The following is an 18161-nucleotide window of genomic DNA, read 5'->3' as shown; positions in this document are numbered from 1 at the left end:
GAAGGGGTGCCTTTGGGCACTTATCAGGGAGCAAAAGAATGTTGTAACACTTGCTGGAGGAGCACAGAAGCCCGGCCAAGGAGACCAGGAGAGACCAACCCATGGGCATTGCTGAGGGGCTGTCTCTATAGAGGAACTATATTCTGAGTTGTTACTGAATTGTAAATCTATAAACACTGTAAGTGTAAACATAGTTTGTGAGTCTGTGTGGCCACTGCAACAAATTATCAAGGCCAACAGAGAAGTAGAGAGTATCAGTTCTGTGGAGAGATGGTTGGTGTCAGAACCAGTAAAATGTTTGGAGAGGAGGTGTGTCTGATCTTCATCTCACAGGAGGTGATCCTGGGCTGATGGTAATATTGATTCTCTTCTTCCTTGCATATTAGAAGTCAGATGAGACAATAGCCATTTCTACAATTATTCCATTACTATATTATCATTGTCAATTTATTCCGTCAACATGACCTAATTTATTAACAAACATAAAACAGATGCATAGATAAATGTCTACCCAATAGGGGATCATTCTATTAATAACAGTAATTGGTCATGTATGAATCATAACTTGTGACTTGGACAAAGAAGAATGCACTGGGAAAATAGTACAGAAATGTACACAATGATTATCTGATTTCTGCAATGATGCAATCATAGTAACAATTACATTTTCTTCATTTTAAAGTAACTTTATAGAAATTTCACAATAAAAATTGAGGCACAAAACAATAGGTGTTTATAATTGTAAATGTATTTCATCATAACTAAAAGAATGTTATAAGTAACAGTTTAAAAAGTCACAAAATCTGGTAATAAAAAATGACAGACAACCTCAAATGAGAACGGTAAACCAGAACGGTAGCAACTGGCAATGTTGTTTTGGTATAACTCTGAAGACACAGAAAGAATAGCTCATATTTTTTCCCAAATTCACACAAAACAAAAACAACAGCCGCTGTGCCCTTAAAGGAAAAACATCACCTCTAAAACATATGCTGCCATGTGATGACAAAATGTAGGTGATCGTGTGCTTTATGACTGACGCGGCAACTCCTGAACCGAGGTGCCCCAGGGCACAATTCACACCCAGTCTCTGGCTATACCCATGGAATGTGCAGATCGTGTCAGAATTCATATCCAGTTTTAGGCTCAGATTTTCAACTTGTACTAAAAACCCTGGTACAAGGTGAGCTTTTCATAAGAGATACAAACAAATCACGCTGGGGCTGGGGCACCATGATGCGAGCCATTTTTGTTTCGTGACTGTCACGCTTACTACAGGTTAGAATGTGTGTTGCCTTTTATTTACTGGACATTTAACCATTTTCTTTTAACTAAGTAAGTCAAACAAAGGGACTACAAAAATTTCAGGGAAAATAGAATTAAAAGCTAAGAGATTTTCTCCACAAGCTTAGAAAATTCCTTGTGTTAATCTTTTTTGTTGTTGCTAAAGCTACAGTGAGTGAACTTCTAAGAACTACAACAACACTATAACACAATTCTGCTAAACCAGAGTTTTCAAAGCGGCAGGTCTGTAAGGTGAAAAAGCAAACTCTGAACCCTTGGATAGAGCCTGGACTCCTTGGGTGGTGCAAATGGTTAACACATTTACTGAAAGGCTGGAGGTTTGAATTTGTCAAGAAGCAATTCAGACAAATGACCAGAAATCCTACTCTTGAACAATCAGCCTTTGAAGACCCTACAGAGCAGAATCTATTAAGACAAACTTGGGATCACCCTAACTTAGAATTATTTTTTTGTTTGGGTTTTAATCTGGTGTATAGATTGGCCAATATAATTACTAGTCTTCTTTCAATTTTTACTTATAATTGATAAGCTGAGAATCAACTACATGAAAGCATTCCAATTCATTTTTTTAAGTAAAAGTGGTTTCAGAGGGAGCAGATAATCCAAATCTAAAGGAAGGAATGGCATCACAGCTTAAATCGTGCACACCTGGTTTGCAGAAGGCAATGAATGGATGGCAGTGGAAGCCCCACATCTATTGGCACAGGGTAAATTTAGCCTCCCTTGAATCCTTTCGATCATAGTTACCACACAGGAAGCACTGTACAGTTGATTATGGCAGATATAGTTAAGTCAAATGTAATATCTTATAATTTGAACTCCCTTCAGATTTATTTCACAGCTGTTTCAGTTAAGAACAACAACGACAACAACAAACAGGGGAAATACACATGGATTAAGCTCCTACTGATTTCCCTCTGGCATAGACCAGGGATGTGAATAGCCTTGTTAGCATGCAGAATGAAAGTGGATAGATGCAGATGTAATTAGGTTAAAATTTAGCACCCTACCATTTGATCACCATTATGATCCATTTATATGTGTTCTTGTTTCTAGTATTTTCTCTAGTAGTTTCTTTCTGATTGGGTTTTTATGTTTTAGTTTGGTATCTTTGTTAGTTTTAAATATATTGCTGTATGTGAAAACCAGGATAGGTAAATCTAGGACAGTTATTGGATTAATTATTCCTTGGCAAGGGAGTCGGGGGGAATGAATAGTACAAGAATGAAGAAAATTTTCTAAAACTGACTGTGGTGATGATTAAATAACTCTTCTTGGTTTCACTGAACTATTGAATTGTATGATATGTTAGTTATATACCAATACAATTTCTGTGAAAAACCAAACCCCCAAACCAAAACCAAAGCCACCCCCCACAAAACTAAGAAATGGAATTTAAAACAAAAAGAAAAAAAATGAGTGAGCATATCTATTTTAATGTTATCACAAAAAAATACAGCTTATTTTTCTCACCCAAGAAATTGTAGACTCTATGATTTGAGATTATTAAGAAACAGGTAAATTAGAAGAAGAAAAAGAATTTATCATAACCCAGCCTAGAAATACATTTCCCATATTAAAGTTTGTGATCTGACAAGCTATTCCTACTGCTTTTAGGGAACTAATAGTGTAGTGGGTTGCTAACCTCAAGGCTTGCAGTTTGAGACCACAAGGCACTCTGAGGGAGAAACGGGAGGCTTTCTACTCCAGAAGAGTTATAATCTTGGAAACCCAAAAGGGGACAATTCTACCTTGTCTATACGGTTGCTATGAGTTCAAATGGACTTAATAGTAGTGAGTGAGTTTGTGAGTGATGTCAGACAACAAAAAACCTGGTTGACTACTGTTATGGAATACATTATGTCACCTCTTAAAATGTGTCCACTTGGCTGGACCAGATGCTTAGTGGTTTGGCACTTATGTAATGATATAATTTAGCAATTATCTGCGATGTAATCAGCCAATTCAATTAAGATCGGATGAGGCACCTGGCTATCTCAGTGTGTGAGGAGCCCTGATGGCACAGTGGTTGCTTGCTGGGCTGGGAACAAGTGAGTAGTTTGAAACCACAAGCAACTCCAAGGGAGAAAGATGAGGCTTTCCACTCCCATCAACGGTTACAGTCTTGGAAACCACAAGGGCAGTTCTACCCTGTCCTACAGGGTCGCTACAAGATGGCATCACCTGGATGGTAGTGAGTTTGGAGGTTTTTTGGAAGGCAGGATGTAACACCCTCACTTTTTATCTTATAAGAGATTTACGTAGAAAGAGGCAAGCCAAAAGACTAAAAGACCTGAGTCACCAAGAAAAAGAGCTGTTACAGAACATTATTTTCAGATCCAAGATTCCTGTGTTAGGTATCCCTAAACCCAGAGGAAGAGCGACGTCAAGACCCATGGAAATCTCCAAGGAATGCTGGGTCCACAGGAGTTGAAAGGAGAGTAGGATCTTCATCCAAGGACAGAGAGTCTTCCCCCTAGAGCTGATACCCTAAATTCAGACTTTCAGCAATTTAGATTGCGAAAGAAGAAATTTCTACTTATTAATGCCACCAACTTGTGTTTTTTTATGCCATAGTAGCATTGGAGATTTCGTGATGTAGTGGTTATGCACTAGGCGGCTAGTTGCAAGGTCAATAATTCAAAACGACCAGTTCCTCCGTCAAGAGTTACAGTCTCAGAAATCCATAGGGGGCATTTCTACCCTGTTTTATAGGGTCATTATGAGTCAGCAGTGAGGGCTTTATTTTTCTTTGAGAGCACTAGATAACTAAGACAACTACCCACGTTAACTTTAACTGGACAATAATCATAGGTTTACCAGTTTTAAGATACTGATAAAGTTCTACTACAATGCACTAAACCAGACCCACTGCTTTCTAAGTCTATTCCAACTCATAGCTACTCTGAAAGGCAGTTATCACTTCCCCATAGGGTTTCTGAGGTTGTACTCTTTACAGAAACAGACTACCACATCTTTCTTCCACGGAGCATCTGCTAGGTTTGAACTGTCAGCCTTTCAGTCAGCTGGCCAATGCTTAACCCACTGGATCACCTTTAATAGATGGCTAAAGAAGTGTGTCATGAAGTGATAATTATATTTAACAAAATAATTTCAACACCTGGCCACTTTATACTTCATTTTAGGAGGAAGAAATGCATGAGTGTTTTTCCAGGGCCAAGGTGTACCTGTTTTCAAATACAACTAAAGGCTATCTGTCACACTGTATTCTTTGGCTTTGGAGCTGGGGCACCACTCACTTATGATGTGAAAGGAGCTTTTGATGTCAGGGAACCCAGCATCTTTGTCTTCATTCTAGAGGACACGAGTGACCAATGTGTTACTCTAGAAATGGTACCAAAGTTTCTGGACTTACCAGCAGTTTTAGCAGCCAAAACCGAGATTTATAATAGAAAGTTTTGGTGGGGTTGATAAGAAAGAATATCATAAATCCATAAAGGACAAGTGGATATACATATGTGGGGATGATGCTGATGGGAGCAAAGAAGCACGCCAGAAGGCTCAGGCACCACAGAATCCCAAGGAATCCAGCGATCTGGTAAAGGATAGGGAAGACAAAGAGAAAAAACTTGTTACTTATACTTTCAGCAAGATTCAGAAATAACTTTAATAAAACCAAGGTAAGGACATTTAGTTATTAAGTTAATAACCCTTTTCAAGTAGAGGACAGATTTCAATACCCACGAATCTAGGTTTATAGCTAATGCAAACTATATTCGTGAACTTTATGTCTTGCTTTGTTTACCTCAAAAAGATGCTGATGGGACAAATTGCTTCTTGGATTAAGTTCAAAGATGAGCACATGATTTACTCCAGCCTGTCGCCAACCATACGTGTTGATGCCCAGTAGAAAAAGGAATTCAATCAGAAGAAAGCCACCCCGATAGATTCTTATCAAGGGCCACACACTTCTATCTGTTTCAAGTTTAAATACAGCTGAAAGAATATTAATTTGTTGATTAGTTATACAATTCATCATAGTTTCTCCTTTCATTATCTTTTCTCTTCATTTACAATGATATGACTGTGGCAGAAGAATTTTTCACAAATAAAATCAAAATATAAATTATTTAAAGAGCCCTATAACCCTGACTGCAGGTTTCCTTTTTTCATTTCACTTCAGAATTTCATCAATTTCCTAAAATTCAATTTTTTGTCAAGTCATTCGATTGTTCCATTAGTTTCACAGAACAATCATGGTATTATGACTTAGTCCTGTCAGCTAAGGATTTCTAGCATGACACAACTTTTGTGGCTTAAGCAGGATACACTGAAACCACCAGCAGAGCTGTGAAAACTGAAAAGAACAGTACACACAAAAGCAATGTGAAATCACTCAACTATAATAGAAGTGAAATAGTTAATATTTATAATTATTGCCATGTCATATTTAAGTCTTATTGATGTTCACCATGTGCTAAGCATTGCTCTAAATATTCTTATACACATACTCAATAATCCTTACAATGCCTCTACGAGTTAAAGAAGTTAGCTCCTCTTGATTGATATGAAAATTAAAAGCACAGACATACTAAGTGATCTAGTCAAGTTTACTGAGTTAGCAAAGAGCAGAGACAGGATTTGAAACCAGTTTTGTTTCCAAGTTTAATTACTACATTCTATTGCTCATATGTTCACATGAACGTTTGGTCACTCCCCAATAATTATGATGTTCAAACACCATAGCCAGGCATTCAAGTTCACCACACAATCTGATGTGGAACTAATTTCTCTGGTACTTATTTAACAGCACCCCTAAATATTAAATTCCAGCTCTGGGTGAGTCTGATAAGTCTTTTTAACAAATTTGCTTTTCCACATTCAATCAGTTAAGTGTACCTAAAATGGTCTTTGCTTTTACTCTAGCAGTTCAAATTCTACTTATTACTCTTTCAGAGTCACATCTTTAGCTGTTCAGGGATTCACTGAATCAATAGTTTTGATTTTGAGTCAACACTTTGGGGATTTTCCATGTTCCAAACAACTATAATATTTATTGTTAGTTCATTTGAATTTAATTATATATGGACTTATTTTCTATAGTACATAGAATATTTAATTTTTCAAAAAAGAGATACAAAATGACTTTGCTCTGGTGTCAAGTAGTATATACCAAATTTTGAATTCTAGTTATACTAGGGAAAATTATTCAAAATTTTAAAGTCTTAGTTTTATTGTTGATCAATGGGGAAAATGTCTATTTTTATATAGTTAAGGAGATTAAATGTGAACTACATATATCAAATGCCCAATAATGAGTTTGTTCATTGTTAAGTTTTTCCTTCCCAAATCATGTTTATCCATTTGACAGATAGTAGGTGCTTATTAAACACAAAACTATTCTAAATGGTGAGTTTCGTAGAGAGCAAGGAAGAAGACAAAACACTTCTCTTCAGGAAACGTCTGTATGTCAGACAGTGATAAGTGCTTTCAAGAAAAATAAATTATGACAAGAAGATAAAGAGTGCTATTAGACACTCTTTTAGGCAGGGTGGTTAAAGGGAGACCTCTCAGGAGATGGCATGTGCCTCCGGAGACCTTAAGGAAATAAGAATATGAGACTAGAGCACTAGGTGAAAGGAAAGGTATGAGCGTGGTGTGCTCCTAGACTATCAAGAAGACCAAGGTCACTATCAGTGGAATGAGCAAGAAGTGTGAGAGTTAGCTAGAGGCAGTTTGGGAAAGGCCTTGCAGAATTTTAAGATGAACGCTTTAACTTTGTTGTAGGAAGTCAGCTGGTAGGCTGGGTAACTGTCGTCCAAGTTTCTTGGAATGGACAAGTAAGCACTTACAGAATTGCATCCATTTGTTGAAATATCTCAATTGGTATTCTTGGAGGCTTGTTTTCAACAATGCCTTCAGTACAGCTTAGACTTCTTCCTTCACTGCCATTGGTTCATTAAATGCTACCTCCTAAAATGGCTAGATGCTGGCAAATTATTTTGACACAGTGACGCTGTATATCCCTCCATCTTCTGATGACTCCTGCACTGTTGAATATTTTGCCCAGAGAACTGGTTTGATTTTTCTTTAGTTCTTTCAACTTGAGAAATGGCAAGCATGTTCTTTTTCTCGTTTGCTTTTCTAATTTAGGGTCTTTGCAAAACTTCACTTTAATACTTCATCTTCTTGAGCTGCCCTTAAAAATGTGCTATTCAACTCTTTCAGCGTATTATGTCTTCTATTACATTTAGCTATTCTAGGCTCAAAAACAAGTTGCAGAGTCTCTTCTGACACCCATTTTGGTCCTTGTGTTTCTCAAATGACTTTTGCTTTTTTTCATGTATGCATCACAAGCTCATAAGGATTTAAAATCCAGTTTGTAAGCAACTCCTATAACTTAGTAACAAAAAGGAAAACAACGGAATTAAGAACTAGAAAATGAACTGCCATTTCTCCACGGTATACATATGGTCCAATTAAACTCAAACTCAATGCCATCAAGTCGATTCTGACTCAGCAAGCCTACAGGACATGGTAGAATTGCCTCTGTGGGTTTTTGAGATTGTAACTCTTTACAGGAGAAAAAGCCTGGTCTTAGTCCTATGGAGCGGCTGGTGGTTCTTAACTGCAGACCTTGTGGCTAGCAGCCCAACCTGTAACCACTATGCTTCCAGAGCTCCCTAAAGTGCTCAACATCATTAAAGCTGGGAAGAACTGCCCAATGAGGCTCCCAAGGTTGAATCTTTACAGACTCATCAGTTTTTTGCTTAGCAGCAGATCCCTTAATCACCGCACACCAGGTCTTGTTCATTAGTCATTAGGGGAATGTAAATCAAAACCACAATGAGATACACCCACTAAGATGGCTAGTATCAGTAAAAGGAAATACAATACGTGATGAGGGTGTGAAAAAGTGGAACTCTTGTAATATTGCTGGTGAAATGTAAAATGCTGCAGTCTGCAGAAAACAGTTTGGTTATAATCCAAAAAGTTAGAGTGAATTACTATGTTGCTGTTGAGTCAATTCTGACGCCCTAAACTCCGTCTATGTCTGAAAGAACTACTGTATAGTTTTCAAGCTTGTGACCTTTGGAAGCATATTGTCAGGCTTGTCTTACGAGGCACCACTAGGCGCACCTGAACTGCCAACCTTTTGGCTACTAGTCTAGGGCTTATATACAACTATATTAACTATAGGATTAAAAATGGCTCAGCAATTAAACTCCTAGACACATAGTTCTCTCCAAATAACAGAAAACAGCTACTCAGAGACATGTGCACACATATTTTCAGAAGCAGGACAGTATTCACAATAGCCAAAAAGTAGTAGTATCCAAATGAAATGAAGTTCTGACATGTTGACTCTATTGTGCCAAACTGTCAAGCCAAGGTCTGAGGTCATCAGGAAAGACACGACATGTCTATGGACATTGGGTGAAAACAACTCTTTCTTTACACAGAAAAGTAACAGAACAAGGCCAGTTTTAATAATGGTTGTGCTATTGAAGAGGGGCCTTGCTCACACACACACACACACACACACACACACATATCAGGCACAGATACAGAAATGGAGTTGTCTAGGTACCACATGCCACACATGCATTAACAGTAAGATGACTATGAACGCAGAAGAGGGAGGGAGTTTTCACAATGGAGAAGAAACAGGGAGAGAACGGGGCTTGGTTCCCAGCCTCCATTATTAGGAAATGTTCTTAGCCAAACACTCTAAGTGGTCCGGGTGGAGGTTGAGCACCTGTGATAAACTGCTTTCCCATTTATGCAATATGATACATGGTCCAGTGTGGATGAACCTTGAAAATGCTATGCCAAGTGAAATTAGTCAGACACAATATGGAACATACTCTATACTTCCATTTTAAATCAAGTATCTTGATAGCTAAATCCACAAACAGAGTAGTTTAGGAGCAACTGCTTAATGGGCACAGAGTTTCCTTCTGAGATGATGAAAATGTTCTGGAAATAGAGGTGGTAGCTGCATAACACTGTGAATGTACTAAATGACACTGAATTGTTACATTAAAATGTTAATTTGTTATGAATATTAACTCAAAAAGACTAAGAAAATATGGAGTGGAAAATAATCTATCTGAAGATGACATCATTGATTCTTCTGTTTGGCATCTTTGAACTATTTTACTAGTGGTAATGATGTATTTGATCTAGTCATCCTGCTATTTCTTAGTCTGTCTCATTAACATCTGGGGCTATGGAGAAGTAAGGACTCAGGACCCCAGCCTGTAGCGTTCTGTTCTACATATGAAGACAATGGCCTGCACCTGGCAGAGTAGTACTGATTTGTAACACTAATGTAACTACTTGATGAGAATTGTTGCTAGGTGCTGTCCAGTCAATTTCAACTCCTAGTGACCTATGTGACAGAATATGACTGCCCCCTAGGTTTTTCTGGGCTGCCATGTTCACTCAGCAGTTAGCCAGGTCTTTCTCCTGCAGACTCTCATTTGGTTTGAACTGTTGTACCACAGAGCTCTGTCCTAAAAATTAAAAGATCTCTAAGGCTTTTAATATCCTATGATCCAGCATAAAATAAGATCCTTGAACTCCACAATTTGTTAGAAATGTTAATTAGAAACAGTGCTAAACAACAAAACAAAGATTTTTGTAAAATAATGAATGTTAAAGGTATATAGCCTCAAATGAAAATGCAAGGTGATTAAATGTTAATGAACTGGTTTAGTTTCAAAATGTTTAAACCACACCTGGCAATCTTAACTGCAATTGTCAAATTAACCTTCAAAGATCAGAAACGCCAAGATGGCACATACATCTATACTCTGAGGAGCCCAGAAGGTGCTCTGGGTTGGGCACTGGGTTGCTAACCACAAAGTCGAGTCTCGAATCCTCTAGCAGCCTCTAGAAAGATGCACAGCCTTGGATACCTTATATAGGGTCACCATGAGTCACAAATGGGGGAAAGATGAGGCTGTCTGCTCCTGCAGGGTCACCCAAGGACAATTGGACTGTGTCATATAGGGTCGCTGTGAGTTGGAATCAACTCTATGGCAGTGCATTTGCTTTTTCTTTTGAGGATGAGTCTAAATCAACTCCATGGCAGTGGGCTTCGGGTTAATGGCATAGGTTTAATAACGCAATAAGATAGCTTTGAGGCATGACCTCCACTAAGCAATCTTTTATAGATTTCCTGTGGGTGCTGAATCATAACAATTCTTGTTAGACAAAGGTCATCATGAAAAATTCCAGGAAATAAAAAAAAACCCAGTGAATTAGTACTATTTTTAAAGAATAAATATCATCCCTGTGATCCATGGCCCACAGAACAAAAGGTATATATGGCTCCATTTCAAATAGTCTGCAGTTTTATGCATTTTTAATTTAATCAAATAACTAACATTTACCAAATACTTATTCTGGGCTAGACAATGTGTTCCTTGTTTTATGTTACATAATTCTCCTAACAACACCATAAATTGGTTTTCCTCAATGGATATATGAGGAAATTGAGGGTTAGCCCAATTAGGTAATTTGCCCAAGGGTATATAGTAAGTGGCTCCAGAGCTGTATATACACACAACATGTCCATGTTTGTTTGTTTATTAAACAAAACAAGTGCTTATATTAAAAATTACAGTCCTCTCTGCATTGTACCATGTTGTCAAATCAATTAAGAGAACATTAAATACATAAATATATGCGGATGAGGAAAATCATTTCTCAGTTACCCAGAATTTGAGAAACACTCTTCCTCCCCTCCCAAATATCCTCACTTTCCCAGAGGAAATCAAATCAATGATTATACCTTTCAAGAAATTCTTCCTGAATAAACATCTTAAACGACAACAAAGCAATGCATCGATTAAAACTGAGCGCATGCTTAGACATGCTATTGTATTCCCAACTTTTTCCACCTATATCTGGGAGTGGAAGCTTTCCCTATCACTGCTCAGAACTACCAAACTCCATTTTCCTTTTTTTTCACTCATTTTCTTAATGTAAGCATAAGTTTTAAATTTAGGTGTTATCTACATAAACCAAAATGAACAAAAACTAAGCATACAGTATGATGAATTTTCATAAAGTGCACCAGCACCAGAACAGTGTCTTTCTCATGCCTACTTTCCTATTGCTACCCAGCTAGTGCTCAAGGGTAACCCCTATTCTCATTGCTAACATCACAAACTTTTTGCCTGTTGAGTTTATATAAACGAAATCATGCAATGTATATTTTGTTTGGCTTCTTTTGCTTTTCCTTTGTTTTCTGGATTCATCCATATTGTTTTACGTAGTTCTAGTTTGTTCTTAGTACTGCATACCATTTCTTTGAGTATGTTTTGTTATGCATATTTTATCACAAAACGGATATATCTATTCTACTGCTGATGGACGTTTGGTTTGTGTCCAGTCTGGGGACCATTAAAAACAGCACTGCTATGTGCATTCTCATATATGTCTCTTAGTGAAGCATTGCTGTTGGACACACAGTTATATAGGAATATAATTGTTGTTTCATAGTTAATGTACATTCATTTTTGTTAAATATTGCCAAATAGTTTTCCAAAATGTTAATACCAATCTCCATTTCCATCACTATTTCACTCATTTAAATATTTTCATAGCATTCCTTTGTATAAACCAAACCCACTCCACTGTCAAGTCAGTCAATTTTGACTCATATTGACCCTCTAAGTCAGAGTAGAATTAATTGTCCTATAGGGTTTCCAAGCCTGTAATCTTTTTGCTTTTTAAAAATAATTTTATTTAGGGGCTCATACAACTCTTATCACAATCCATACATACATCAATTGTGTCAAGTACATTTGTACATATGTTGCCATCATCATTCTCAGAACACCTGCTTTCTACTTGAGCCCTTGGTATCAGCTCTTTATTTTTTCCCCCTCCCTCCCTGCTCCCCCTTCCACCCCGAATCCTTAAAAATTTATAAATTATTATTATGTTGTCATACGTTACACCATCTGATGTCTCCCCCTCACCCACTTCTCCTCTGTCCGTCCCCAGGGAGGAGGTTATATGTAGACCTTGTAATCTGTTCCCCTTTCTCCCTCACTTTCCCTCCACCCTCCCGATATCGCCACTGTCACCACTGGTCCTGAGGGGTTTCATCTATCCTGGATTCCCTTATTTCCAGTTTCTATCGGTGCCAGTGTATATCCTCTGGTCCAGCTGGAATTAGGCTCACGATAGTGGGGGGGGGGGGGAGGTGCGCAAGGGGGAGAAAGCATTCAAGAACTAGAGAAAAATTGTATATTTCATCATTGCTACACTGCACCCTGACTGGCTTGTCCCCTTCCCTGCACCCCTTCTGCCAGGGGAAGTCCAATTTCTCACAGATGGGCCCTGGGTCCCCACTCTGCACTCCCCCTCATTCAGAGTGCTATGATTTTTTTTTTTTTGGGCCTTTGATGCCTGATACCTGATCCCTCAATGCCTTGTGATCTCACATCAAGCCTGTAATCTTAATGGAAACAGATTGGTATATCTTTCTCCAGTGGACTGACTGGTGAGTTCAAACCACAACCTTTTCTTAGCAGTCAAGTGCCATAACCACTGTGCTACCAGGATTTCTTCCTAGTGTAAAGGTGTAAATATAATTTATTTATTTAAATAACTTTCAATTCATGGACAACTGAGTGGTTTCTAGGATTTTGCTATTTTTAAAACCTGTGGTGAAATATGCAGAACAAAACATATCCACTTAACAATTTCCACACGCATGGCTAAGTGACGCTGATTGTATTCTTCAAGCTGTGTAATACTTCTCACCGTCCTTTTCCAAATCCTTTACCACCATGAACACAAGCTTAATGACCCCCATACATTCTCCTAGCCTTACCTTCCCTGATAATCACTAATACACTTTGGTTTCTATGTGAAGGGACTACAGAAAGTTCATACCAAAATGTTTTTTTCAACTGAGACCTTACAGGATAGGTCCCTTTGTGACTGGTTTCTTCCACAGAGCAAAATGTTTTCAAGGTTTATCCATGTTGTGGCATATTATCTCTAGGGTTTAGTAATATTTCAACATATGTATAGACCACATTTTGCTTGTCCATTCACTTGTGGATGGACATTTAAGTTGTTTCCACCGAAGCCTGGTGCACACATTTCTGACTGCACTCTCACTTTTGCTCTATGTATCTACCTAGGATTGAGATTTCCAGGCCGTATGCTAATTCTATAATCCTACGTTCAACTTTTTGAGAACTGCCAAAATGTTTTTCACGACTGAACCAATTCATATTCCCACCAGCAATTGATGATGGTTCTAGTTTCTTCACAACCTTGCCAACTACTGTCATTTTGTCAGTAGGATTTTGCTATTGTAAACTAAATGGCAACAATACTCTCCTTACATATACATATTTTTGTAGTCATGCCGAAGCAGATTCGTATATATATTTCTAGACATAAAATTCCTAATCAAAGCACTGTATTTTAAATTCTTATATGCATTGCCAAATTATTCTCCAAAAGGACTACAACAAAATCTCACTGAAAATGATCAGACTTTCTGATCGATAAAACCTTTAAGTGAAACATGTGTCACTGAATGAGATTACCTGAGGTAAAGGCTACTAGGAATCTGTAGGACACAAGTTAAACCACCACCACCACCAAGAAATTTCTCATCTTCATGAAATGAAATATCTGGAACATGTGATTTTCAGACAGATTATTACACATTAAGCTGTGTCCTCATGAGAAACTAAAACAATTATGCATGTTATTTTTTATGTCAGTGCTTGAAGACAAGAACTGTGCGTATGCATGCATTACTACTGCTGTGGCTGGCTCTAAACATTGTTATCTTCCTAGTGCCCACTGGGAGATAAATAAGGATAGACAGCTGGCTTTAAATATATTTACTCACCCAGCCCCCAGCGCGCGCGCACGCACATACACACACACACACACACAGGCTTCTAAAATGAGAGAACACAATGACCAATACTAAATGCATAAACCACACATATCCAAAAGCAAATCAGACAGTCTCATGTAAAAGTCTATATTTACTAAAGAAAAACCTCAACTTCTCCTGAATGAAAACAAATAAAAACCTCATTTCCTCCCCCAACATAACTTCTTCCATAAGCCTGCTAAACCTGTTTGTTTAGCCACTAGTTTCTTGGATTGGAATGCCTTTCAATCCATCAATGTCCAGTCTAAGCACCATTTCTCCTTTAAAGTCTTTTTAAAAATTTAAATAATTTTATTGGGGGCTCTTACATGTCTTATCACAATCCATATATTCATCCATTGTGTCAAGCACATTTGTACATATGTTGCCATCATCATTTTCAAAGCATTCTCTTCCCACTTGAGCCCGATATCACCACCCCATTTCTTTCCCTTCCTTACCCCACCCTCCCTCACCACATCTTACATAATCCTTCGTCACCCCTCACCCACTTTTCTGTTTTTCATCCCCCTGGTGGGGGGGTTATAATAGGTTGATACTTGTGATCGATTCCCTCTTTCTCCCCACACCACCCCATAATACCCCTGGTATCTCTACTCTCATTTTTGGCCCTGAGTGGTTTGTCTATCTGGATTCTCTGTGTTGCAGGCTCTTATTGGTAGCAGTAAGAATGTTCTGGTTTAATCCGATTTATAAGGTAGAATTGAGGTCATGATAGTGGGGCGAAGAAAGCACCAAAGAGCTAGAGGAAAGTTGTGTGTTTCATTGGTGCTATACTGCACCCTGACTGGCTCATCTCTTCTCCGTGACCCCTCTGTGAGGGGATGTCCAACTGTCTACAGAAAGACATTGTGTCTCTACTACATGCCTCCTACCCCCATCCCATTCACATTGGGTATGATTTTGTTCTGAGTCTTAGCTGCCTGATACATGATCCTGTTGACACCTCATAATCACACAGGCTGGTGTGCTTCTTCCATGTGAGCTTTGTTGTTTCTCAGCTAGATGGCCACCTGTTTTATCTTCAAGCCTTTAAGACCCCAGACACTATATCTTTTGATAGCTGGGGACCATCAGCTTTCTTCACCACATTTGTTTATGCACTCATTTTGTCTTCTGTGATCGTGTCGGGAAGGTGAGCATCACACAATGCCAGGTTATTAGAACAAAGTGTTCTTGTGTTGAGGGAATACTTGAGTCGAGGCCCAATGTCCATCTGCAACCTTAATTCTTAACATATAGATGTAAGCACATAGTTCTAGTCCCCTCTTGTTATATATTTACATATGTATATGCCTGTATTTAGACCTCTATAAATGTCCTTTGCCTCCTGATTCTTTCCTCTACTTCCTTCTACTTTCCTCTTGTCCCATCATCATGTTCGACCTTCATTCAGGTTTAGTAATTCCTCGCTGCTACATTGCCCTTGATTAAGCCCCACTAGGCATCCTACACCCTTCTCTCCACTGATTTTAGTTCACTTGTTGTTCCCTTGTCCCTGGGTTGGTTCCAGCAACCCCTTTCTTTCTCCCACCTCCCCTTCTTCCATATTCCGCTCCCACCCTACCCACTGGAACCATTGGTCCCATTCTTTTCATGTCTGAACTATTTATCCTGCCTAACATACCTAGATAGACACGCAGACACATTAATAAGCACAAAAACCAAGCAAAACCAAACAAAATGACAAAAGAAGTCAAGATCAACAAAACAACTAAAAAACCACCACCAGCAAAAAGAAAGCCACTGACAAAAATGGAAGCGCCTATAAATAAAGGTCTGTTTGTTGACTTTTACCAGTGCTTTCTCGTGGAGTCTGATGGGGTGCCACACTGTCTCCAAAGTCTATTTTTGGCATTCCCTGGGGATTTCATCCCCTTGCTGCTCTGTTGCATGCCTTAGTGTTTTGCCCAAGCATGATGGGGTCAGACTGTGCACAATTCACGCACTGTGTTTCCAGTGTTGTCCCCTGCAGCACTATGGTTTAGTGAGGGACGTTGTGTCTCGTGGTGGGGCAGCCCTATGGTCCTCTCTGTGCGTTGTCTGCTCCGAGCAGGAATATCGTTCTCGGGGCTTGGTGGGCCAGGATGTCCTCCCCCCTCTCTCTCCACCTGTTTCCCCCTGTGCTCTAATCAGATGTACCTCTCTCCCCAAACTAGCTCCAGCGCTGCCCTCTGAAGTGCATTCTTTGGAGGGGGTGGTGTCCACATAATTGGGATTGGAGGCAGCCCGCAGACCTCTCTATTGGTTCCCTGGTATCTAAAGTCTTTCTTGTTGCTCTCATTTTCAAGTAATCAGTTGTTCATGTGAACTACTTAAAACATTGAACACTTTCCTTCCTGTAGTGTGTGGTGTTTTATATCTATAGATATCTATCTTAATCTCTTTGTCATAATGAGTTACATAAGGTAAACAATTCTTATCTATATGATGAGATATAAAATGTATTTGCTGAATGAGTAAATAATGCATATTAAAACAATTAATTTACAATATGAACTCATTAAAAAATTAGAAAATTATTTCAGAGGAATGATAGTCTTAAAACCACAACTAACTAACAGTGAAACTGGGATTTAAACCCAGGGCTGTGGAATCCAAGCCAAGGTTCTTTCCTTAATAGTTAGCTTGGTAATCCCAGCCTTAAGTTTTTTACTGTAGTTATCGCCACGTCTTCTATATAAGTAGATGTATTGAGTCTAAAAAAAATAGAACCATAATAAAATATAGTCAGAAAACCCCTTGCCATGGAGTTGGTTCTGAACCAATTATTGTAACTCTATATAGAACAGGGTAGAACTGTCACATTGGGTTCACAGATTGTCATTTTTCACAGGTGCAAACTGCCACATCTTTCTACTGTGGAGCAGCTGGCTGGTGCAAACCACTAACCTTCTGGTTAGCAGCAGAGTGCCTAGTCATTGCACCACCAGGCCTCCTGCAAACACAATCACAAAATATATTAACATTTATACCATAAAAAATACTGAACCTAAATTATAAAATAATATTACCACTATTAAACAGTAGACAATTCTAGTTTACTTTTAGTGTTTGGTAGGAAGCGAAGCTATAAAAGTACAACATGAAGAAGCCTTGTTAATAAAGTAAATATGCTCTTGAAAGCCATTAAACTTGAGTTACAATTTCATAATGCACTAGTGAGAGTCTTAATTAGGATAAATGTTTATAAGGAATAATAAATTCATCAAATTATTTCTTGAACACCTGCTATATGCTGGCAGTGTGTAAGGAACTGAAAACACAAAAATGAGTATGATGTGGAGAAATTCACACTCTAGTAAGTGTGACAATTATGTAAACTTTTGTTCAGACACTATCATGATTACTAAAAGTTCAAAGCAGAGTATAATGAATATTTAAATAGTAACATCTATTTTTTTTGCACATTAAGCTTTTAAATTAAATCTCCCAGCCCTTTCACTTCCACCTGCCAAACTGAAGTATAAAATGCATATTAAAATATTCACTGAAAGTGTATAGATCATTGCAAATCACAAAATAAACACATCCATATATCTTCTACCCCGACCAAGAACTAGACATTACCAGCACCCCTGAAGCCTTCTGTGTGCCCTCTCCTAATTACTATGGCATCCCGCCCCCTCCTCTAAAGAGTTAGTCTTGGGAACCCACAGGGAAAGTTCTACAGGGTCATAATTAGTGGATATCGACTCAATGGCTGAGGTTTATTTTTTCTTCCTTCCTAAAGACAGCCACTCTTTTGATGTTTAACACTACAGAACATTTGTAGTTTTGCTTTCCCCCCTTCTTTTAATAGTAACACCTATTTCTAAGTCATGTTCTTCTGCAAATTTCTTTCTTTGTGTGTAAATTTCATCAAGGAGAATTTATGGATATAGTGAAAGAGTTAGCATCATAAAGATAATTATTATATTTATATAACAAATCAATTCTTGCGGCA

General features: G+C 38.3%; 1 protein-coding gene across 1 annotated transcript in view; it reads right to left on the bottom strand.

Annotated features, from left to right (window-relative positions):
• Positions 1-18161, bottom strand: part of XPR1 (xenotropic and polytropic retrovirus receptor 1) — a 212113-nt gene that overhangs the window by 46540 nt on the left and 147412 nt on the right. The window contains exons 8-9 of the mRNA XM_075528060.1: positions 5072-5262; positions 4682-4861 (exon numbers count right to left, since the gene is read on the bottom strand). Of these exons, the coding sequence (XP_075384175.1) occupies positions 4682-4861; positions 5072-5262 (371 nt within the window). The remainder of the gene's footprint in view (positions 1-4681; positions 4862-5071; positions 5263-18161) is intronic.

Source organism: Tenrec ecaudatus, chromosome 1 (assembly GCF_050624435.1).
Source record: "Tenrec ecaudatus isolate mTenEca1 chromosome 1, mTenEca1.hap1, whole genome shotgun sequence".
Taxonomy (NCBI): domain Eukaryota; kingdom Metazoa; phylum Chordata; class Mammalia; order Afrosoricida; family Tenrecidae; genus Tenrec; species Tenrec ecaudatus.
Note: the sequence above shows the minus strand (reverse complement) of the source record. Positions and strands in the feature narration are given on the sequence as shown.